Here is a 23,670-nt window from a genome sequence, read left to right on the forward strand (position 1 = left end):
GGCTTTTAAACTTTTATCTCTCTAAATCGCAATAAAATTTTGTGCACATCATTTTGGACATTTAAAATTACACGTACAAAAATTGAGATTCTTGTCGTAATTTTAATTACCTTTTCCTTTACTGAAAATAGCAGCATCATATATATAATATTTCGATAACATCACGAATTAGAATAGTAGGATAACGTCAAGTGATGTTCTGATGACGCGTTGATGATGTATCTAGTACGTAGTAGTATTATTAGTAATCCATAATAATACATCATTTGGATGTCATCATGCTTGCTGGGCTTACACCTCAAAGCGGAATAACTTTTGATCCGGGCTCTCAATCAGTGTCAAATTGTTCAAACTTTTAGAGATGCAATCTAAATTAATCTGTGATCCTTTCAAAACTTTTTCATTATTTTAAAGAGACAGGGGCAATTCATTTTTAAACTTCCATCCAACTTGTCTCATCCCCGTTTCATCAAGTCAATTCACCCGAAGGCACTGGAGACGGGCTTTAACAGTGTCTCATGAATCGAGTCTTCGGCTCGAGCGTGACTTCGTCTCTAACCGAATCCGGCCTTCCAAACGCGTGTGTGCGTTGCATCTAGCCGTTCCCAGCCGCTCGGGGCACGCGAGTTTATGCGCCATCGAGAACGACGGGGCTCTATTTCGGTGAATGCACGCGGAAACGTAATCTCGGGCGTAAACATCGGGCGCTATCGCGTCGCTCGCGTGATGCGAAGTACGAATAATCGAAAGGGCCTATATATATATATATATATGCCCGTCCCCTCTCCCGAACGTCTCGGAAATCATTATCCGCGACTTTATCGGGCACGGGCCATCTGCAGGGCTCGAGACCGAGCGCTATCCAAGTGCACGCGCGCGCAAAGTAACGTATGCGCGGCTTTTATCGGCGCGAATACCTACGCCCGTACGGCGCACGCTGGACGTTTCTATTATCACGAGCGCGAATCGTCGTGCCTTCATACTCCACTTTCCTCCTCCAACGCTCGTCCTACCTTCGCCTTCCTACCACCGAACACCACCGCGGCGATCGTTGCTTCGCGCGGCCACTGATTTTCCCGCGCGGCCGCTCGACAACTCGATGTCTCGCTTCGATCGAGCGCGCGAATTTAAAACAATAACTCGTTCGCTCGGCGGAGAGGCCGAGTCCTTCTATCTATCTTTCTTAGGAGGCGAGGGGGGATGAGGGGAAAGGGGATCGAACGTTACTCGCTTATCGCCCGACACCCCGAGACGCATTTTTCCCGGGATATCTCTCGCTGTATATCTCCTGAATCTAATACATCTTATTTATTGCGCGCGGCCGATCGACGGTGTTTCGAGAAACCGATTGAGGTGTCACTTGGTTTCCTACGCAATGGAACAATATGATATCCTAAGAGACAAAGTGCCCAAGGCTTTACGGTGGTTCGATCCTTTTTCGTTCTTTTTTCTCTCTCTGCCTCCCCTCCTTCTCTCTCTCTCTCTCTCTCTGTCTCTGTCTCGTTCTTCTTTTTTTGCATCGCGCATTGCGCTGCGTTTATCTCCTTGCGTCCAGGCACACCGATAGAAATATCGGTACCGCGAGTGATTTACGGTGACCATTATTATTTCGCGTTTAGCGCGAGAACGCGCGAGAGGACGCACCGCCGCGCGTTATCCGCGGCGGAAAAAAAAGTGGAGAATTTATACGGCGTTTTATTAAGGCTAATACGAAGGGCGGCTCCGGTTCGACAATAAAGGAATATTACTAGGTACTACGCGGCCGTAATGCGTCGATCCGGCATAATGTACGCGAAGCGTTTCAACGGCCTTCTGCGAGCCATCCGTTATGCGTGCCCACGCACGCATGCACGTACGCAAACGCCCGCGAAAATAATAACGTGCGCACAGGTCGTCGAGAGAAAACGGGTTCGAAGGCGCTGTAACGAGACTCTCCTCCGCCGTGTTCGACGCCGAGCACGCGAATACGACGAGCGCGCGAGACGCTGCGGGACCTTACGCGAGCACATTACCGCCGGATTTCGTATCCTCCGGCGGATGATGTTCCTCAGCGAATTATGTCGATCGCGAGTCGCGTTCACCGACCTTCCCGACGGCTACGCGTTCGTCTATCCGCGCTCATCGTCGCCCTAATCCGCGAGTGTCCCTCGACGAACGTCAATGCGAGCGCACACGCAAGGTAAAAGTACAAATACCCGGACATGTATCCAATCCTGGGCGTTCCTATTGTTTCGGTCGCTAAAACACGCATGTGTCTAAACTCTCAGCATAAAATACACGTACATACACTGAGAGAAAAAATACCTGAAAAAATAAAAAGTACCTATTTGGTGGGTACTAATGATATATTTACTTAAATCTAAGTTCTTTTATTTAAACGAAATAAAAAAACTGGTCTCAGAAAAAGCAACGATTTTTGGAAAATGTATTCCCTCGCATTTGAAGAAAAAGAAAATTTAGGAAATTTAGTTTCCTAATGTAAAAATATGTATATCAGCACAAGTAAGCATGTTTATTAGCGCACGGAAAAAGTAGTTGTTATCTTTCGATGTCGGATCTGGTTGGCACAACCAGATTGATGCGTGAATCAAACACACTATTTTTTCTATGTATCCACCAAACAATTATTTTCATTTTCTAGATATTTTTCCCCTCAGCCTACGTACACTCCTGTTTTGAAGGCTTTACACTTAAAGACCAAAGCAACAAGAATATCCAGGATTAAGTACGAGTATGGAAACTGATACTCTTGCTTTACATGTCCGCGACTTTATCTTCCAGTTGGAAGACGAAAGAAGATTTCTTCGTGGGCGAACGCGTCGCATTCGATTGGATATTTGCGTTGCGAGACAGCGCGGTCTATCCAACGCGATCCTCAAGCAGTCTCGCGTATGAAACAGTAAGAAACACTCTTATTATTTTCCCAATAATAAGAGGGATTTCCAATAGTAAGAGAACTAGAGAAATTCCCAAGAATAATGAGAAAATAATAATGATAAAGTTTTCCGCGTAATATGATAAGAAAATGTTTCTATCACATGCACATCTTCTCCGCGGCTTCGAAAAATCTCCCTCCGCGAAGATGTGCGTAATAGGACATGACTTGGGACACGGTTGTACGCGCGGATCCGAGATCCCCGTTAATCTCCTCGTTACTCGCGGACACGCGATACCCGAGCGAGGGAGGGAGTTTAACGTCGTAATATATTCGCGACGGGTAAGAATCCGAAGTGTCAAGGTCGCGTGATTTCTGCTCCATCTTCGGCGGCTGAGAGACGCGACGGCGACAAATCGACCGGCCGGCTAATAAGAGGGAGGATACCACCCGGGATCGTGACGCAAATTCCCGCGCATGCACGAAGAAGATTAAAAGCCGACGTGGCTAATTGATGTCGCGACTCGGATTCGCGGATTCCTCTCTCCTTCTTTCTTTCGATGTGCGATGTGCGCGCGAATAAACGCGCGGTTGTTCGCGGCCTTCGAGGACCGGATCTGATCGCCATTCTTCCAGAAACCGGACAGCCGAACGGCTCAATTTAAATCCCCGCGCAGATTGACATTATCGGGCGTTGCTCGGCACGTCCGCGAGCGAAGAAGGAGGCATTCGGTTCGAAGTCAGCGTCAACGTTCACATGCATGGAAGAAGGTGGTCATTTGTACGCGCGCAACCGACGTGTGTGCATTTTCTTGTTCTCTCTCTTTAATAAATCGTACAATAATTTAACACAGGAATGTTAAGACATTCGTGGCAGAAACGAGTTACAAAGAGTTGCTTGCTGAGTAAACAGGCGGGGACGAGTAATAATGATATCCGTAATGTATAGAGCGAGCTACCACGAGCGACTCCGCCGTCGAACTCGTGGAACTCCCGCTGGAACGCTTAAAAGTGCTTTATCCTAGTTCTTTGAGCACGACGCAAGTGACTGATTCACGCGAAGCCGTTTTGTCCCGATCCTTTGAAGTTACAGGGAGTTCCTGCGAGCGCATTTGGGGGGGAGCGTATCCTCGACGATGACGACTTTGAGTGAGACTTTGTAAAGATTGAGTCGACATCGAGTATCTTGCGTTCATAGTTTGACGGTTGTTCGACATTAATTTCCGTTTCTTTGAGACAAGTGAAGTCTACAAATTACAATTGCATTCACACATTACTCCCAGGAGGTGTATCGAACTGAAGCAATTCAGGAGTTGGCGCGAGTCAAACAATGTCTGCCTGTTCTTTGTAGCTGAATTAGCTGCACTAGTCTGCACTAATTGTCTCGCTCTCTTTTCTGCATCAAGTCACAGCTATATACCTATTTCTTTGTAAGTTCTGAAAGTGTGCACTAGTTCAGCTGCAAAGAACAGATCTCAGGGTTCAAGGAATCGAGGTCGACGAGACGGCATCCTTATTTGGTGACCTCGATCTTCTCGCTCGAGTGTACCTGGCTACGATACTGGGACGATTGAGCGATGGGCGCCGCCAGAATCGGCCAATTGGCGATCGGTCTTACGTAGGAAGCCGCCAAGTACACGGTGGGCTCGTTCACGAGAGGAAGGGTTATCTTGGCGTTGCGGTGAATCTGGGTCCTGCTCTGGCTGGAGACCGCGGTGACGAGCGGCAGAGCCTCCTTGGTGACGATCGGAACCGCGGCGACCGGCGTCTCGACGACCGCCAACGGCGCAGCGTCGATCTTGACGGCGTCCTTGCGATTCGGGCCCTCCAATCCGAGGTCCTTGTGAAGCTGGATGCGATTCTCGTTATAGTCCGCGAAAGCGGATACCAACGGCAACGTCTCCAACTGATACTTGACAGCGGGGATCGGCTGTGACGGCGTTGCCTGGGCTGGCTGTGCCGTTTCCGGCTTCTCGATGGGTTTCTCTGGTAGGATCTCAGCGCGGAGAGCATCGTGCACCTGGAATCGACTCTGATGCGAGGTCGCCAACGGCACTTGACCAGGAAGGATCACCGTCCTGTACGCGGGCTCGGCGAGTACTCCAATCGTTTGGACGGGTTGAATAGCCTTCAGATGGATGCCGCTGTGAACGTCGACGCGACTCTGATGAGATGTCGCGGCGCCGCTCAGTTGCGGGATCAGCACCGGGAGCCCGTAAACGGGCGCGACGATGGTTTCGGTTTTCTTCTCTGGCGCTGGTAGTTCATGGGAACTCTTCGGCGAGGCCTTCACCGGCTGATCGGCTGGATCTTTCTGGGAATGCGGCTTTTCTGCTGGGAGATTATCTCGATCGGTCGCCGGCGTTGCTGTCTCGACGCTGCGCCTCCTGCGGCTGGTGCGCTCCTCCTTCGCCTGCTGCGCGGCCCTCGCGTGCTCCTCCAAGTGGGCGTTCTTAGCTAACAGGATCTCGCCGGTCTCCTGCGGCAGGTCGCCGTCGGTCGGCAGATTCGTCGCGGCGACGCGGAAGCCGCCCTCGTCCGCGACGTAGAAGACGGATTGTAGGATTCCGTGAGCGTCCACGTAGCTGTAGGAGCCGCGCGTGACCCCGTCGAGACCCCGCACTTCCTCCTTGGCGGACGGACCGCCGGCGTAACTGTACGCGTGCACCCCGTTTCGCGTGTCCTGCGACTGCTGGTACACCGGAAGTGGATCCGCCAGATAGGCGTAGGGCAGCAGGGTCAACTGCGCGGCCGCCGCCACGCTGAGGATCGCGAAAACTGGAATCTGTGGAGTATAAGATTCTTATCCTCTCTTTCTCTTTCTTTCTCTCTCTCTTTCTCACTCCCGCTCCTTCGGTAACACGGAAGCCGTTAATGCCGTAAAATCGTAGGAGAGAAGATAGCGACGTTCTTTCCAATCTTATCTTAATTGAGAGGGAGAATTATTGGAAGCAAAGCTTGCGTGGTTACCGAATTTTTTCGATATCAGGAACGCTTTCTGCCCCGTGACCCTTCATTATTTGCATCGGTGCAGGAGGTGGACCAAAGCTTCTGTGTCCTTATCTTGATCAATGACAGTCAGAAGCGAGAAAACGTATGCTCAAAGATTTTGCGAAATAAATTCTTGCGAAAAAATTATGGCCATAAAATGACACTTGTGAACGATTAAGCACATTTGCAAAATATTCCGAAAACTTCCCTTTCACTCTAACAATCGATAGACCGTAAAATTAACGTGACAAAATCATAGAAGAAAAGATAGATTGCATTAATTTTACGATTATTTATTCATTGTTAGAACAAATGGAAAATTTTTTGAATATTTCACAAGGCGTGCTTAGCGTTTTAATACGAATCAAAATGGCCCCCTCCCCTCAGAGAGATTTAATTCATGCAACTAGTCCTTTCATACCTTTGCGAAGCAGGAATTACCATGATGGAAATTTTCGCAAGTCCTTATTCCAGATGAGAGGCGAATAGCCGACGAGGCATTCGACGAATTTTACGCCCGGTATCGGCAGTGCGGGGCGCGGCGGCGGCACTTGCAGCCGACTTGCACGTGGGACGGGGTAAGTTTATACTTGCATGAGCCACTCGGGAGATTCAGGCTCTCTTTACGATCCAATAAGACCTGAGGAAGCGGCGACAGGCCGCTCGCCACACCGGGAGAAAGTGATGGAGTGTACATCGCCGAACCGCGCGAAAAAGTCAAGAAGCCGACCGGCTTTTTTCGTGCCAAACCGCTCCGCGTCGACGAGCGAGCGGCGTGTCGTCTCGTCGGAGGGAGAGATATGTGCGAACTTTGCTGGAAAGATCTTTAGGCCCATAAAACTACCCCACAACCTTAAAGATTCGCAAATTCAAAAATCACGAAAACATGATCGTTCTCTCCTTTCCAGATATGAGAACGCGATTTCTCTTATCGTGTAAAAAATATGAGATGTCAAATAAATGTCTCATATATTTATCCTTTTTCCTATTGATATGTTCGATAAATTCGAAATCCACTGTTGATTTCATATTAATTAACGTTGACTGATATTTGTTGTCATACAAAGTCATAATTTCGATTGGTAAATCAATAAATAAATATTTTAATAAATCATTATAATCATATTAAAAGCTGAAAACAATGCCTGTTAGATGATCCGTTAAAAGATATATCATCGAAGATATACCCAGGGATGAAAGGATTCGATAATGAAACAGCGTAGCGGAACACACGAAATGTCGAAGAGAGTGACACTGAAACTTTCCTTCGAGCTCGCGATGAGAGGTTTCGGAAATCGTGCATGTTAGGGCTTGCGCGTCACCTCCCCCGCGCTCAAATGAATAACTTTACTTCAGAAACGGCGGACGGCACCGTTGTCTACAATATCTAACGATTTAGACCACTATAAACGTTAAGCAAGCAGCTGTAAAACCGCCGTATCCCGTAAGACCGGCGGGGGAGAAGCTACATCGCGCTGGAGGAACAACGGAGGGAACTCTCCGGGTAGCCGGTGGTGCGGATAAGCGAAGTGCCATTCAACGGAGGCTCCGTCGCCGTAAAACGCGCGGCGGTCGCGCACTCGAACCGCGGATTTTACACGCGTTCATTTTTCAGCGACTTTATATCTCGACGAAATGCGAGTAGCCCGAGAAGGAGAACGTATGAGTGTGTGTGCATGTGTGTGAGAGAAAGAGAGGCCTCTCTCGCGCGCGCGCGCACACACATAATCTCGACAAATAAATTATGCTGCCTACTCATACATCACTCCCGCGGATACCCATTCGCCAACCCCGTCACCGAGCCGTCGCGTTATTCACCACCTGCAATAAAGACCCCGGCGCTTCGTTTACGACGTCGTGCACATAGTAGACTAAAATAATGACTCCCCTATGCGTTCCCACCGTCTCGGGTGTACTAAAACCTCTGATTAATTGCCGAAAATTGAACGAAGTTCGATCAGTCCGACTCGACGGATGATTAAATATTTTCTTAATTTTTTATAATTTAATTACAATTAAATAGTGTCCTCTCCTGTTTTTTTCTCCCTCACACTAATACGATACACGCGACGTCGCGACTGAAACGCCAGAAGATATTTATCGCAGCAAATGTCGCATTCGCGTCAATAAACCACCCTTCTCGCTCCGGATCTCGACTTCGCCGAGGAAAGGATTTCATAAAGAGCGCTAGGCGACTTTAGGGTCTTCCCGGAGGGAAGATAAGCCGAGGAAGAGAGAGCAGATCGCACTTACCAGTGCCTGCATCGTGCTCGATGTGTTTCTGCCGACCTCCTTACCAGCTGAAGGACTGTCCGGGCTGTGCACCTTGCTCCCGATCTGGTTTTGACTTATATACACGGCGCGAGCCGCGCGGGATGTCTTCGAACCAGGAACCTGAGGAATCGTCGAAGGACAAGGCGGATCCGCTCGCCAAGACGGGATACGTCGATCCCGGATCGCCGGTCAATCTCTGGATCCCCGCGAGCGTGTTTCCTCGCCCACCATGCGGTCGTCGTCGCCGCCCTCGGCCTGACAATTTCGTGCGGATCGTAAAGGTGAGAAAAGTCGCCGTACCGGATTCGACGCGTTGCTTTTCTTCGTGCGAAACGAACGAAACGCCGCAGGAATTCGCTTGTATTTGCGGCTTGTCGTTCGGAAGCCTCGTTGCGATAAACAAATTAGCGAGTTGCAAGACTCCAAAGTATACGTTAAATATACATTTTTCGCAATATGTATACTTGGTTTCAATACCAGACTTGAACATTCTTCTCAATGCAGTTTGGAACGCAGCCGTCCAATGAGAAAAAATTCAACCCCTGGAAAAATATAGTCACCATAGCCTCCTTTTTTCTTATAAAACACTCTTATAAAACACTTCTTATAAAACACTTATAAACTCTTATAAAATACTTATACAACTCTTATAAAACCTCATCACTTCTTATAAAACAAGAAGCTGTATCCAGTAATGAAAAAAATAAAAATAAAAGAGACTTTTGAGAATTAATAAAAAACAAGTTGATGAAAATTAATCGAAACAATGTTCCAATTGCGTTGAAACAAAATGTATTTGGAGAGCAATGTTGAGTTCTGATCAATTAAAATGTTAATTGGCTGAAATAATCGGCAAACCAATAATCGAAATGAATCAGTCGTCATATGTAAAGTCACGAATAATTTCATCGATGAAATTAATTATCGATGAAATTAATTACCAATCAAACATTGATTTTATCGATTATTTAATGATTAATAATAAAAATTTCATCAATTGATTTAAATTACTCATAATTACATATATACACTGAGAGAAATTATCAAACGGACATATTTCGAATTAAAAGTACTCGTACTTTACAAATTTGCTTCATCGATTGCAAGTATCATTTTACAGATGTATATTTTTTATTTCAATGTATTTCGTAAGAATTTTTAGCATGAGTTTTCTCGCTTCCGTCATTAAAAAGAAATGGACGACACAAGCAGAGGCCTTAAAGAGCCTTAAAGAGCGCGAAAGGTTGAATGGAGGTTGAAGCGCGGGAGAGAGCTCCGGGTGCGCGCGTGGAACTGGTTCGACTTACCGGAGGTCGTTCGACGATCCCAATCGCATAGATATGCAATCTCGCCGATCGTAACGCGAGAGCCCGGGCTTTTCTGGTTTCGCGCACCGGAGGCTACGCTCGACCTCGAGCCCGTGCTTCAATTTGCGACGCGGTGACGCGCTTAATGAGATCCTATATGGATTTCCCCGAAAGAGGAAGGGAGAGAAAAGAGGGTTCCGGTTATCTTGCATTATTGAATTCGCGATCATTCAATTGGCATAAAGGAATTCGACGGACGCGTGAAGGTGATCCGCGAAGGGTCGTCGCGAGCTCTCTCGAAGACGCTCTCTCGCGCTGCCCCAAGTGACGACCAGGCGCTTTTGTGCTACAAACTGAGCACGCTGTTTCGTCGGACCTGGCCGGGGCCATGAGAAAAAGAGTTCGCGTTCACTATTAGCGTAACGTTGTCGCGTTAATTGCCACGCCGGCCGAGTGACAGCAAGGTCATCCGGGCTGCGTTCACGATAATCTCGTCCTGTTTTTACGATACGGCAGGCGCGCGCTCGCGCGCGCACGTATTTGCTTTATATGAAACGAAACGTGTTCCCGTTCGGGACGCGTTGCGCGCGTTTAATAAAGCGCATACCGAACTGAAAGCAATACATGTCATAAGTTCGCAAACAGGATCAAGTAACAAGCTTTTAATTTTCCTGACGGTGCGCCAGGGGAGGAGACCGAGGTCCGATCTGTTAGTCTCCTTATTGCCTCTTCCACTGAATAACACTGTGTATCTAATAAACCGCGTACTTGCAACGACGGAAAAAATTCCCACGCACTCTTGCGCTCACGGTGACTATTAATTATCACGGGCGACGTATAACATAAATCTGTACACGGCTATATTTGTACACAGAGAATATTATATTTCATAAAAAATCCTCTCGATACTTTGCTGCATTTTCTCTCCACTGAGAGAAAAGATCTAAGAAGTAAAAAATACTTATTCAATGGGCGCTAACAACGTATTTTTCAAATAAGAAAACGCGAGTATATTTTTTCTCTTAATGCAGAAATAATAGTCACTGAGGTTTATCAAGGAACATTTCGCTAGAAACATAGCAAATTTTTTAATAGCACTTATTTAGTTTTTTAATAACCTAGCACTCGAAAATGCATGCTACACTGGATGACGAATGGTAGCTTCGCGACACAGTTCAGACAGTGGAATCACTTCGCGAATTAGCCTGGATTGTCGGGAATGCCAATGCACGACGATCTCAGAGCTGCGTTCCGAAACTCTATTCGACGGGTAGAGTAGCGTTTGATTGACCAATAAGAACAAAGATAACTAGGATTTCTTTACCATGATTGGTCAATTAAATGTACTTTACCCACTGAGTAAAATTTTGGAACGCAGCCCAGGAATCAGATCTCTCCAGAACTAAGTGCGGAAAAGATCTGGCTAAGAATAAGATTGTCTGACTGTGTCGACGTAAACTTAGAATAATTAATGACTAATAGTGGTACATATGAAATAATAGTCGATTGTTGTAGAATGTCCTGTTTCTATTCCTCGGTTACAAAGTTGCAATTCTTATTATAAAACTTTCTCTCCGCGAGCACGCGATACGTTGGTAAACTATAATCGATCAGTGGCGCGCAAAAGTGTCCGCAGCGCGAAAAAATTCGTAATATCGAATCAGTAGATTCCCAAATCCTCGTTTCGCTGTTAGACTTCTACAATCCGGGTTTGTGAAAAGTAATCTATCTATTGCTACATAAAATTTATTATTATCGTAAGAATATCGATCAACTTCGATTTTGAAAGGAAAATATATGCGCGAGAAGTCCCACGTATTCTGCCAAAGGATTTGCCTTCTAAAAGGTGACGCGTCATACCACTTCCCTCTGCGATTTCCGCGATCGTTACTTCCTCTAGTGTGTGCGACTCGCGTGTGATTAGAAAAGGGGATCCTGGCGGATGGACAATGCGGCGTTCTTCAATTGCGGCTTACTCGAGCGGCCTTGATCATGGCCGCGACACGGTCGTGTTCAGCGAAATTGTTTGCCTGCCGCGGCTTTTTTACCCCTTTTACCTACGCTAACCGCAGACGTCCAGGAATCCTTCCCCTGGCACAATAAAATCACATGACCCGCGTCCTTGGCGGTGTGCTGGTTGCGATGACCCGGACCCGCGCGATGCGGCGCGTATGGTATCCGCGCGGCCAGAGGCGCGCCTCGAATGAGTATTATAATGACATAAAGGGTTGGCGCGGGGGATCAACCTGTCCGCCACGCCGCGTAAACCCGAGACCGCGGCTATTTGCATATCCTGTTTCTCTGAAAGTAACACGGTCGCGAGGGTTTCGAATCAGTAAATCGCGCGTGATCGTCATCGAGCGGGATCCACAATGCCGACGAAGCAATAATTAAGATAAAGATATCGATTCCTGGACACGTATCTAATGGACATTTTTATTGCTTTAGTCTTTAAATATAAATATTTAAACTTTCAACATTGAATATATTTACATACTCAATACTTATACATGTATTTTATGTTAGAAATATAAATATTAGTATCTAAAGACTAAAACAAAGAGTGTCCAAGATTAGGTATATGTTCGGGAATTGATACTTTTATCTTACGCCTCGACGTCCATATTTCGATGGACTTGCATAATCCTGAAAAAGAAGTATCGAAATCCTAAAAATAGGACAACGTCATAGGATGTGTCACACAACTGAAAAGAGAGTACAGGAGCAAAGTGGGAGAAACTATTCCGAAAAATGAGTATAGTGTCAATCTCCCGAAATACTGAAAACATGAGGTTGTCAATAATTTAGGCATGAGATAACATCTGCAGTAGAATTTTGATTTTTCACGGTTATGCAGGTGTATCAATACTTTCGTCATTCAGTCGCATGTGGTCGCGTTAGGTGTGTCTGCGCCAATCACCATCGTGACGCATAAAGCGCCGTTTGATCTCCAAATTATTAGATTAATAGATGTTTTCCAGATAGACTTTCGCGCTATTCCCAGCTCGAAAAATCCTACGCGATAATCTCGGGGTCGAAGAACGAGTTCCACTGCAATTCTGTTTCGTTAATCTTGCCTTTGGACTTTCCTTTTCTTTTTCAACACGCAGGAATCGGTTCTTCGTGAGGTTCGCATCGTGCGATCGGTCGTTCGATTCCGAGCTCCGCGAGAAGATTTCTCTAGTTATCGCGAGCGGTATCGGGATGAAAAGTCGAGAATCCAAGAAAACGTAGGCGAGCATATGGTATCCTCAAAATATCGCGCTCGATCTCAACGGTATGGACTGGTACTCCGCGATTTTTCGTTATGCCGCGCTGGCGCGCGATAAGGACGATAGAAGTAGAATCGTTACGATAAGGAAACGCAACTTCCACAATACTCTCCCGCCGTCTTCCTTGGCTACTCCCCGTAACGCGTTTGTTTCGATCTCTGACTTCAGCCTCGATACATTATCGTTTTTCCTTCCTCCTTTCTCATTACCGCCGCACCGTTTGTACTATCTGACAAAAGCAGACCCAACAATACCGAGCACGGGTCCAACATTTAGAATGCTCAGCAACAAAGACGGCCCAATTAATTCACACCCATGCGAGATTCCACGTAGCGCGTTGCGCAGCGACGCGCGCATAATGACATTCCGCGACTGCAAGACATTCCGATTTAGAGTCAACTTTTCATCCCGACCGGGTATCGCGTGGCGACGATACCTTCCCCGAGGGACGATCGACACGTACAATAAGTCAGGCCCCGAGGAATCTCGCCGGCCCAAACCCGGATGCGAATTTTAGCATGCGGGATTCTCACGAGACGCGACGAGTGTTCCGTTCGTCAGTTCATGGCTGCTGTGCGGTCCTTCCCTCGACTTCCTCGTTCTTGTCGTACTTCGGCTTTGCAGTCGTTTCGCGGCTTAATCCGACACCGGGACACGCCTATCCGTGAGAGAGAACCCGTGAGGCGCGAAAGGTAACGGCGATAGCGTGACCTTTCAGGTGGTTCTGCTCGCTGCTTCCGGTCATCGTCCGCGCCGGCGATCGGAGGAGACCCGCGGCTTACGTCGGCCTACGTGGGCGCGATGATCGTTCAGATATCCCGACGCGACGGTGACCTCCGCGCTCTCGCGGGTTCGTCCGTGTCTATCTTGGCGCGCTACCAGCCGCGGCAGCGCGATATCGCGACGCGACGGAACACGTGTGGGAGAGGCACCAAGGCGTTGCTCTCGTGTTCTCGTAGGCGAGCAGGATAGCAGTCAACCGCGTACCGAAAGCGTGGATAATCAGGGAATAGGCTCCCGCGTGTCGGCGCGAACTCCTCCGAAGGCCGGCTATGAGTAGGAAAGGAAGGTGAAGGAAGACCGAGAGGAGAGAAAAAGCGATGAGAGGATAAAGGGTGGTGATCGCGCGGCGAGGACGGCGCGGGGGACCACGAGGAAAAGAGAGATAGAGAGGAGCAGGGAGGGAGAGACGATAATGGTCGGACCGTGAACACGGCAGAAACACTCGATTACTCGCGCGCGCACTCACTCGCTGGCTGCTCTCCTCCGCGCACCGCACCGTTCCGTAGGTCAAGGTGCCTCTTATTTCCTTAACCCACCGCGACTCACGGTGTGACTTCAAAGTAACGCACCGCGGCCGGCGATGCTGTTCCTTTTTCGCACACTGCCGCTTCTCTTGCCGCAACAATATGCGGGAACTTATGGTCTCGCGCTCTTGAAGCCTATGGTAATGACTATCGCGCTTACATGATTGCGTGTATTTGCGATTTTCGACGGCTCCGGAGCGCCGACTCTAGCGAGTCGGTAGCGCGAAAGATAAATCGCTTGCGCGTGACGATTATTCCTCGTCCGGCTCGCGGGATTCGCCGTATGACGAACGTGTTCGGCGAAGGAGGATAATGTCCCTCATCATGACCGATTGCTCCTCCCGCGGATTCTCCTCGCCTCATTCCTGCGAGTTGCGCGTTGCAACAATGCATATGGTGTTTTGGCAACGACACTTGAAGTTGAAGACTTCTTGGGAATTCGTTGGAGAACGGTAGGGAATCTCTAGAAATCCTATCGCCTCTTGACGCTGCCTCCTGAAATCATCCTTCTCCTTCAATAGCTCATGATTCAAATGCTGACGCCATTATAGTCGGGCATAATCGCAACGGTAACCTGGATCATTTCAAAACAAAATTACTGGCGATTTATCGTTGCCGCGTACAAAAGATCACGGTCGTTCGCGGTAATCGGCAGTGTCCCAAGCACGCGCGAAAATAGGATCGTTAAACAGCCGCCGTCACCGCCGTCATCGCCTCCTCCTCTTCCTCCTCCTCTTGCTTCTTTCCTGCCGGTCCCTTCGTGGACGCCGCTGGTGTTATGTCTCGGTGAGACGACCTCTTAGAATTCCAACAAGATGCACGCGTCCGCGAACAATAAAATCCATCTCCGGAAAAATCGCTGCGCCGGTGGAAGCCGCGCTTGGACCACACCCACGCAACGCGAGTCGTCCACAGAGATCCGGCCACATATTTGCGGAGGTCGTCTTATGTCGTAAACAACATAAACATAATGCAGCCGAGCCGGTGGACCACACCCGGCGCGCGTATGCGCTAACGCGCGCACGTGTGCGTTTGCATACGCACTGTGCACACGTACACGTGCACGTGAGGGGGGACGGGGGATGGGGGAACATACACGCTCGCATATCGCAGCGTGAGGACCGACGCGACATCGCTCTTCGTAGTGACCGAAAAATGCTGGCGGATAAGGTAAGCGATAAATGAACGCTCGACGCTTCCTTGCTTGATAAATCGCCGGAGCTGGCATAAGTCGGTAAGTGGCCCTTTATCGTGTATATTTAAATTAAAACGCGTGTACAACTAAAGGGCGTGCTGGCGCTGCTCGATGATGTGACTGATGAGCTGAGCACACCGGAATGCCAGTTTTAGAATACGCTAAACGACGGACGTGGTACTCGCGCCTTTCGACTGTGATCCCTTCTCGTAAGTGAATGGCGCGCGACACGCATTAAAGACACCGATGCAATACGTTACCGGAGACTAGGAATTGCGGGACAAACAAATTTACATATTGAACAAATATAAATGAAAAGAGCGGTTCAATGACAGTACATTCTATAAAAATACTCTGATTGCAATAAAACGTTCAATTATTTACATTCCATATTAATATAATAATTTCTCATAATACGATACGTATATATTTTAATATATTAATTACGTTACCATAATTTTTTCTCGTGTTCCAGGCATTTTATTAGACTGTTGCAATACGCTTCAATAAATCCAATTATACTATATCTTCAGGATTGACATCTATAAACAAAGTTGTTGTTCCTCTCGTAATTTGAAAATGTATCGTTCCTGGTTTTTCCAAAAGCTTGTAAATATTATCTGAACACATTACCGGCTCTTTGTTAGCATACGTGATTATATCTCCAGGTTGTATTCCAGCGCTGCAACAACCGCACGAACAATTAAATCTTTGGTAAGGAAAAGCTTACAGTTATACCTACCGCTGCACTTCAATTTACAACTTCAACTTACATGTCAGCTGGAGATCCAGGTATTATTTTCCAAACAAGAACTCCGTGCGTCATGAACATATATTTGTTATCTTGCTGTATCTCGACCAAAATATCAGGCATTAAGGATTGCATTGTCATGCCTAGATATCTTTTCCTGGATCCACTCTGTAAATCTTTTTTGCCTGTGAAAAGAAAATAATGTAAATAATTGATACTCTCGTCGTTTCACATCGATGGTTTAAAATAATAGTCAGTTTCATTACCTTTGTTTCTACGTGCTTCCACTTTCTTCAAAAATTCTTTCGCATAGTCTATAGGTATAGCAAATGATATGCCAGCCGTTATCTTCAATTGATTGATACCTATTGCTTCCCCATTCAAATTCACTAGTGGGCCACCTGAATTTCCAAACTAAAAAAAAATTATTTTGTAACAGTATGACTTATGATATGTAACACTTAATTTTTGTTGCTCAATGAGAACCAACAGTAATTGCTGCGTCCGTTTGGATGTATCCTATATGTAGATTGTGCATTCCAATTTCTGTACTTGGTCTATTTACACTGCTCACTACTCCAGATGTTATAGTGTTGCTGAGAGTCAGCGGGCAGCCAATGGCCACCACAAATTCTCCTGGTCTAATGTCAGATGAGTTGCCAAGTTTCATTACAGGTAAATTGGTCTGTGAAATTAAAAAAATAAGTAATATGACAGATATTTTGATCAACAAGTCTCACATTCAGATTACTATAATAAAACTACCTTATTTATCCGTATAGTAGCAAGATCACTGCATACATCAACATCTTCTATCACTGCAGTATATACACTACCATCGTGAAGCTTCACCTGTACGAGAAATAAAGATGGTTTCAAATAAGAATAACTAAGCAATAGTCTAGTCTAGAATAAACTTCATTGAACAAGAGGATATACAAGAACTCTTAAGGATTTACATTTACCTGTAACATTGCATTAGGTTTGCACAATACAACATGAGCACTTGTCAATATCAAACCATCATGACTAACAATAAATCCCGATCCACCAACGGCACTAACTGAATATGGTGTAAAAACATCTTTCCTATTTAAAAAATTAACGATAATTTTAGTATATTGATTATGATAATTACGATTAATACGTAATTTCAATGTTGTAGAATATTGCCTCATATATAGATATAGCCTGTAATTAAAAACAACCTTTGTACCTTTACCTTCTTCTGTCTTTAACCTCAATGTACACTACAGATGGTGCACTTATCTCCACTACATCTGCTATAAAATTGTATTTGTCTCTGTTCTGATCATTGCCAGACGGTGGCAAGTGGCTAGCGTGAACAATGGGATAATTATAGGCACTAAGACTTTTAATTCCTTCCCATATGTCATTTTTCCATTTGTACACAGCATAGCAAAAACCAGAAGTTAGCACGGTATAGGTTAGCAGATTATACGCTCTCTTTTCGTGTATCTTTCGTTTCTCCTGCCGTTGCTGCTGCGAATGGAACGATTGAATTTGCGTGTATCGTTCCGTGAATACAGTCGCCGTGTATCGCGATAAATGCGCGTTTCTCTTTATCAGGAACGTCCACGATAATCGTGACAAGGTAGAGGCCATCTTTCAAACCGCAACGTGTACAGAAGTTGTTAGATTGTAAACTCTTAATAAAAGTCAAACATTCCGCAATAATACTAATACACATAGTTACCTTGAAGGCTTATATATACACAACATTATTTGGAAGATTCTTGTCGGCACACCACATTAAATTAGTTTCGTGACTTTGTACGACTTTGAATCCTCGCGCTAAATCGTCCAAACAACACAGACACTCGACAGTTTCCGCCAAACCTCGTTTAAAATCGGCTATTTAAAAATTTGAACGTCGAGCGGATGTACCAATAAACTTAGGAAACTCAGCAAAAATGTATTGCGGTATTTATATGAATATTTATTAGAGATACATTAATTGTTTATAAATATATGTATATAAAAAACAATGTATGCAAGATAATCAAAATAATAATTAGTGGTTTATTCAAAAAATGCTCTTGAATATATATTTTTTCAATATACTCGTGTAGTATCCTTGGTCACGTGATATCCATTCAAATAGAATTCCTTCGTTTTCCGGTGGGAAGAAACAATAGATTTGCTCGAATCGGTAGCAATAGGTACGTTTCAAATGATTATTAACATTTTTACCATATTTATTACGTGCCACTTACGCTTCATAGCGATTGAGTTGATTAATGCCATTGAAGCAATTGATCATACACATTGATCGAGGATTCGATGACATATTTATTTGCTTGAAATCGGCAAAGTATAAGATTCAACGTGACATCATTTTGTCGGGATAAATTGAATAAAACCCTATATTGCATCTGTGTGATAAATACACATTTTTATTATTCGCCTCATCGTTAGCACAATGCTGTTACATTTTTTACATAAGTCGAAGCATGAAAAGAAAAGTGGAGAGGGACATAAGTAATAATTATGAAATTAATTATATTACTGAAATATCTCATGGGAAGCTTCGTTGCTTGACAATATTACACTCAGATCAGTGTCCATTTTACGATCATTGTCAACGACATCAGAAATTCTGCATGATGTATCCATATGGCAAGATTCTGAGACAAAGTAATACAACTTCATTGTAACATAGTAATAATATCAAAATTTCTTCTTATATCTCATAAGTCCATCAACAATCAATATCTTATTTCTTACATCAATATCTTATTTATGATTGCAAATTAATTATTTTCATTACTATTATATGTTTTATATTATCATCATATCTGTGTAGACTTTCTTTTGTATTTATTCTATTAATTTTGATTTCATTAATCATAGAATTTGATTAGTTTACAAGATTACAAATAAAATCTACAAAATTTATTTTTAAATGTTCTGAAATGTTATATGATTTATGTTCACCTTGTGAGCAACAAATTCCATTTGTAGCGCATCTAGCTGTATTTCCACGACACATTGCATATCCTGCAATGCAAGGCCTGGCATATGGACTTTCCTTCCTGCACCGGTATGTTTCTGGAGTTCCTATGAAGCATCCAATACTAGGACCACAGCAAATGTGTGGCCCAAAGCACTGACCCAGATGATTGGGACCGCATGGAGGACACTAGGTTCAGAATATTATAACAACTGGATTATAGTGAAATAGGTATGCAATTTTACAAATTGCAATATACATTAATACAAAAATCATGAAAATATTGGTTAGATAAGCAGTAATTGATTCAACAAAATGATCAAAAATTCTGCTCTGGTTAGATTTTTGTATAATGTCGTCAATTTTCTGTAAACTCATAACACGGAAACAAAGGAAAGATTTTAATTATAGATGTGTCATTTAGAACGTTACTTACTTCTCGAGTGACAGTTCCCAGAGAAGGCGCGATGTCACCTCTTTTGCCACCGCGAGGGCAATTCGTAATTAAACAAGCGTAACTGAAGAAAATGAGACTTGCGAAAATGACGAGATCCTTTAGCATTCTGAGCGAAATCCGTCGATCTTGTCAGGCTGTGTCGACGATCGGAAAGATACTGTGTACCTCATGGAGCTGCGTCGGTTATTTATATCGTCGAATCCTCAGTATTTAAGATTCCCGTCGAGTGCTCGGTTGGGACTCCTACTCACAATACAGCACTCTAAAGATTATGGAAATCTAATCTCCATGCGAGAATAATAAAAACGTTATAAGTATTGCTTATGACGTTATAAAAGTTGCTTCCCATTTCTTGTCACGGAAGCTACAGCTTTCTTTTCTAGGTTTTTCAGCTGAATGTGATTCAAAAATTAAATAAAAGATACAAAAAAGATAATTTGTAGATATTCATTATTCATAATACAGGTCACACAAATCTTACATGTATTTACACAAATCTTTTTATTATTTTATTGTCTGTTTTTTTTCCTCAGAGTTTTATTTTCCAATTTAATTTTCTTTTTATTAGCTACGAGATTCTTCCGTTTAGCAATCTTCTTTGAATCTTGAATTTTGGTTTTCTTAACTAAAGACGTTTTTAATTCACTGCCTGCTTTGCGTTTCTTGACTATCTTGTCTTTTTTTATGTCTGTTTTATCTGTAGACTCCGTAGACAATAAATTGGAACATTCTCGTCCAGTATGACCTGCAATAAAATATTAATAAAAAGATAACTGGAACTATACAAGCTATGTAGAAAAAAAATATCGATATTTACCTAATTTGTTACAGTTAAAACATTTACCAACAATATTCGGGACTTGACCACATGTATGTTTTTGCAACATACATCTGTTGCACGTTTTGCAATGTTTCCAAGTAGGTTTTACACATCGCTTGCATATTTTACAATGCTTGTATGTTCTACCATCTTTAGAGGTGCATTCCTTACACCTTTTGCAATGCTTGTTCTCGCTAGAGACCCATTTCTCACAATCTTTGCAAAATCTGTATCCATCAGACACAGGAAGCTCTAGTAGCTTCAACGGTATGTTTGTAAAAATTCTCACAGGAGAGCCTTGTTTTCTTCCCTGTTCTTCGGACACAAATAATGGATGGTTGTCATAATCCACTTTATAATCAGACATCTTCAAATCTTTCAAACCACCTGAGACCAATGGTGGATTGCTTTTTTCTCTTATGATGTGTTCCATAAAGTATGGAAACATAAAAATGATTTTCAAAGAGAAGTCATCACTATTATTATTATTTAATTTTTTATGTAAGTCAGATATTGTTTTTATTGTATATGATATAGGTTCTACACGTCCTCCAAATGGGGGATCACATATCAAGTAAGTGTCTTTTCCCCCATTTTGAGTGATAAAGTCTTTGAACACATTGATTGCATCTTTGTTGAAAAAGTGATGATTAAAAAGATTGTACCAACAATATTCCAGAGGACCAAAGAAGTTATGCTAAAATTATTAAAAAATATACTTATTAGAACTATTATATAAAGTTACTGGAATATATTTTACAATATGATATGCAATATAATTGTTCACTTTTGTCTCTTCCTTTAAAAATACTTACAAATCTTCCATCAAAATCTAAAAGGAGAGAGGATATTTTGTCTATATGATGATCAGATATATATTCATGTATTCTTGGCGTTCCTATACAAAGGACCTGCTTAGCTTCAAGCTTTAAAAGCATGTTTATTATATCTTTAGTAGACTTTTTGGAAAATAAATATTGAGCTTCCTTCTTTACATTATTTAAAGGTTTCAGAAACTCTGTTGGATGATGTATTTGATAATCTGTCAAATTCTCTGATATTTTGTGATTGTTATGTTTATCTTTTTCAGAGATAAGAATTAGTTTCTCACAATCATGACAGTAACATCTCTTCATCACAGATTCTGCTTTAATCTCGTTCAAACGTATAAACAATTTTTGATGATGATAGCATTGCACAAGGTTCTTCCTCTCTTGCTCCCATATGCTTTTTTGAGACTTGGACAATTTCTGCTCATATGTTAAATAGAATCTGCACAATTTTCTGTCACGACAAGCAGAACACGCATAAAATTTCTCTAATTCACCGTTAATATATCTACCAAACAACAATGTTGGTCCTGTAAAGAAGAAGTTAGTTATCTTGAAATAACGATTTTTTACATAAAACTAATAAACTTGAATGTTTACAGATATGAAAATTACCGTGCGGACATTGCGGATGCTTTTTGAGATCTCCCCACAAACATTCCACACCGCGCACATCGTTCATCCTGACTTACTGCGTAAACAACGCATATGTGAGCTCACGTTGGTGTATATCAAAATCATGAAGTAAGTAGAGAAGGAGGTCGAACCAATTGAGAATAAATTAGCTGAAAAGAATAACTTCTTATGCAGGATTCACACCGCGTCCGATGTCCGACGTCCGATATCCAATAGGAGAACTGGGCCCCTATTCTTGAAATTTTTGTGTATACGTAATTTTCATTCAATCATACTATTTTATAGTATGATTAAACCTGCGCAGTAAAACTTATGTATACGCAACCATTTCAAGAATAGGGGTCCAGTTTTCTAATATAGAATTCAATTCTCCATTGGAAAGCTATTCTTTTATTGGATATTGGACGTAGTACGTCGGACATCGGACGCGGTGTGAATCCTGCATTATGGTTGGGCGCCATTTGTATCCCTTATTATAGAAGAATAATCGTGATCTATGGCCGGTATTCATAGTCGGATCTTATATTTAAGACCCAATGACGTACATGCATAGATCAAGCATTCTGTCCGCAAAGTAAAGCCGGAAGTTGGCAGTTTAAAACAGAGTGAGAAAATTGATTTGCCCCTAGTGCTTCCTCACTCTATATTATTGACTGTCAAGAAAGAGGGTTCGTTTAACACTGCAAATACTTTAAAACGTTAAATAAAGCAATTTGATCCATTCGTCGCTCTGAAGCACTTACAGCACTAGATAGAACTATTTACAGCACTATATACAGCACTAAACCTTATCCGAGAATCTTATTCCGTCATAGCAACCTAATCCTTTTCATGTGACAATAGAATGAGAACAGGATAAGAGCAATTGCTGTGATTATTTATACATAGCATAAAATATTATAAATATCAATTTTATATCGAGATAAGTAAAATATACGGTATTGTTCTTTTAATTCTGCATTGCATTATATATAGCACTTGACAGCGGCCATATTTTATACGATAAAATGAGAAAGCACTAGGAGCAAATCAACTTTCTCACTCTGTTTTAAACTGCCAACTTCCGGCTTCACTCGCTGCTGCAGCAGAAGTATAGGAATGCTTGGTCTGTAATACGTCATTGTTAAGACTGTCTTAAGATTATCTTCAGGTGTTTTGTAGCCAATGAAATCATCCGAAGACCATCTAAAGATGAATTTAAGACGGTCTTATGGCTCCTGCACACAGGACGCGGTAATGCTTGCCGCGCGGCGGAAGTCCGCGCAACAACCAGTCAATATGTTGTTTTTCCGTAAGAGCTAGAAGGTTATTACGGAAAGCAGCATATTGGCCGTTGCGCGAACTTCCGCCGCGCGGCAAGCATTACCGCGTCCTGTGTGCAGGAGCCATTAAATATAAGATCCGACTATGAATACCGACCTATGGGTCTGATTTCTGTTCCTGCACTGCTGAACTAGTGCAATAAGTTAGAATGAGACAAGTATATTTTTTCTCGCTCTAACTTATTGCACTAGTTCAACAATGCAGCTAAATAGAATAGACTGCAAAGTTAAATTTTGGAACGCACCCCTGAACTGGCCGTTTGGCGCTAAATATGAAATTTGAATGTCTAAAGGTCGTATTTCAGATTAATCAATTACGCGTTACAAGCAAAATAAAAAATTATTTTAAATGTAACGAATGGTTCATTTAAAGGAAAATTTTTAGATAAAAAGTTGTAGAGGATTCAATTAAGATTCACAAGTCAAATGCGTTTTATTGTTATTTGTTCTACAAGTGCACACATTGTCAATGCTTACTGTCCGGCATATACTTACGCGAATTTTCTTTTATTATAATCTCATAAGAACATAATAGCAAATACGTGTGTATAAGGCATATCAAGCCTCTACAGTCTCTACATACAATCCTTCCGAAGTACAATTTTTTATCCCGCAAAGAAAATAGGTATATCAGGGAACGATTAATATTAATTCTTATC

General features: G+C 43.4%; 4 protein-coding genes and 1 long non-coding RNA gene across 7 annotated transcripts; 1 reads left to right on the plus strand and 4 right to left on the minus strand.

The window, feature by feature from the left end:
• Positions 1-3,678: 3,678 nt before the first annotated feature.
• Positions 3,679-8,643, minus strand: LOC116848244. The gene is made up of 2 exons (XM_032824136.1): positions 8,120-8,643; positions 3,679-5,660 (listed from the first exon to the last, which is right to left on the minus strand). Exons 1-2 carry the CDS (start codon positions 8,129-8,131, stop codon positions 4,389-4,391), a joined length of 1,284 nt encoding a protein of 427 aa, XP_032680027.1. The 5' UTR covers positions 8,132-8,643; the 3' UTR covers positions 3,679-4,388.
• Positions 8,644-15,545: 6,902 nt separating this feature from the next.
• On the minus strand, positions 15,546-17,826 carry LOC116848243 (serine protease HTRA2, mitochondrial). Of its 2 annotated transcripts, none has more exons than XM_032824134.1 (8): positions 17,690-17,826; positions 17,195-17,598; positions 16,938-17,061; positions 16,738-16,824; positions 16,463-16,657; positions 16,239-16,386; positions 15,995-16,157; positions 15,546-15,903 (listed from the first exon to the last, which is right to left on the minus strand). In XM_032824134.1, exons 2-8 carry the CDS (start codon positions 17,596-17,598, stop codon positions 15,738-15,740), a joined length of 1,287 nt encoding a protein of 428 aa, XP_032680025.1. In that variant the 5' UTR covers positions 17,690-17,826; the 3' UTR covers positions 15,546-15,737. The 2 variants fall into 2 exon arrangements, with proteins under 2 accessions (XP_032680025.1, XP_032680026.1); XM_032824135.1 differs by lacking the exon at positions 17,690-17,826 and having other exon boundaries at positions 15,546-15,763; positions 15,855-15,903; positions 17,195-17,681.
• Positions 17,827-18,077: 251 nt separating this feature from the next.
• On the plus strand, positions 18,078-19,498 carry LOC116848232. The gene is made up of 3 exons (XR_004378934.1): positions 18,078-18,155; positions 18,958-19,177; positions 19,358-19,498. It is a non-coding gene; the product is annotated as an uncharacterized LOC116848232 (long non-coding RNA).
• Positions 18,363-19,538, minus strand: LOC116848231 (neurophysin 1-like). The gene is made up of 3 exons (XM_032824112.1): positions 19,383-19,538; positions 18,931-19,135; positions 18,363-18,620 (listed from the first exon to the last, which is right to left on the minus strand). The coding sequence occupies exons 1-3, from the start codon at positions 19,506-19,508 to the stop codon at positions 18,499-18,501; spliced, it is 453 nt and encodes a 150-aa protein (XP_032680003.1). The 5' UTR covers positions 19,509-19,538; the 3' UTR covers positions 18,363-18,498.
• Positions 19,505-21,940, minus strand: LOC116848226 (rRNA N6-adenosine-methyltransferase ZCCHC4). 2 transcript variants are annotated; one of them, XM_032824106.1, is made up of 5 exons: positions 21,669-21,940; positions 21,039-21,583; positions 20,221-20,920; positions 19,885-20,148; positions 19,505-19,646 (listed from the first exon to the last, which is right to left on the minus strand). In XM_032824106.1, the coding sequence occupies exons 1-4, from the start codon at positions 21,733-21,735 to the stop codon at positions 19,913-19,915; spliced, it is 1,548 nt and encodes a 515-aa protein (XP_032679997.1). In that variant the 5' UTR covers positions 21,736-21,940; the 3' UTR covers positions 19,505-19,646; positions 19,885-19,912. The 2 variants fall into 2 exon arrangements, with proteins under 2 accessions (XP_032679997.1, XP_032679996.1); XM_032824105.1 differs by lacking the exon at positions 19,505-19,646 and having other exon boundaries at positions 19,837-20,148; positions 21,669-21,939.
• Between the last annotated feature and the right edge of the window lie 1,730 nt (positions 21,941-23,670).

This window comes from Odontomachus brunneus, unplaced genomic scaffold, assembly GCF_010583005.1.
Source record: "Odontomachus brunneus isolate Ranch 3 - 2012 unplaced genomic scaffold, Obru_v1 Obru_scaffold_092, whole genome shotgun sequence".
Taxonomy (NCBI): Eukaryota; Metazoa; Arthropoda; class Insecta; order Hymenoptera; family Formicidae; genus Odontomachus; species Odontomachus brunneus.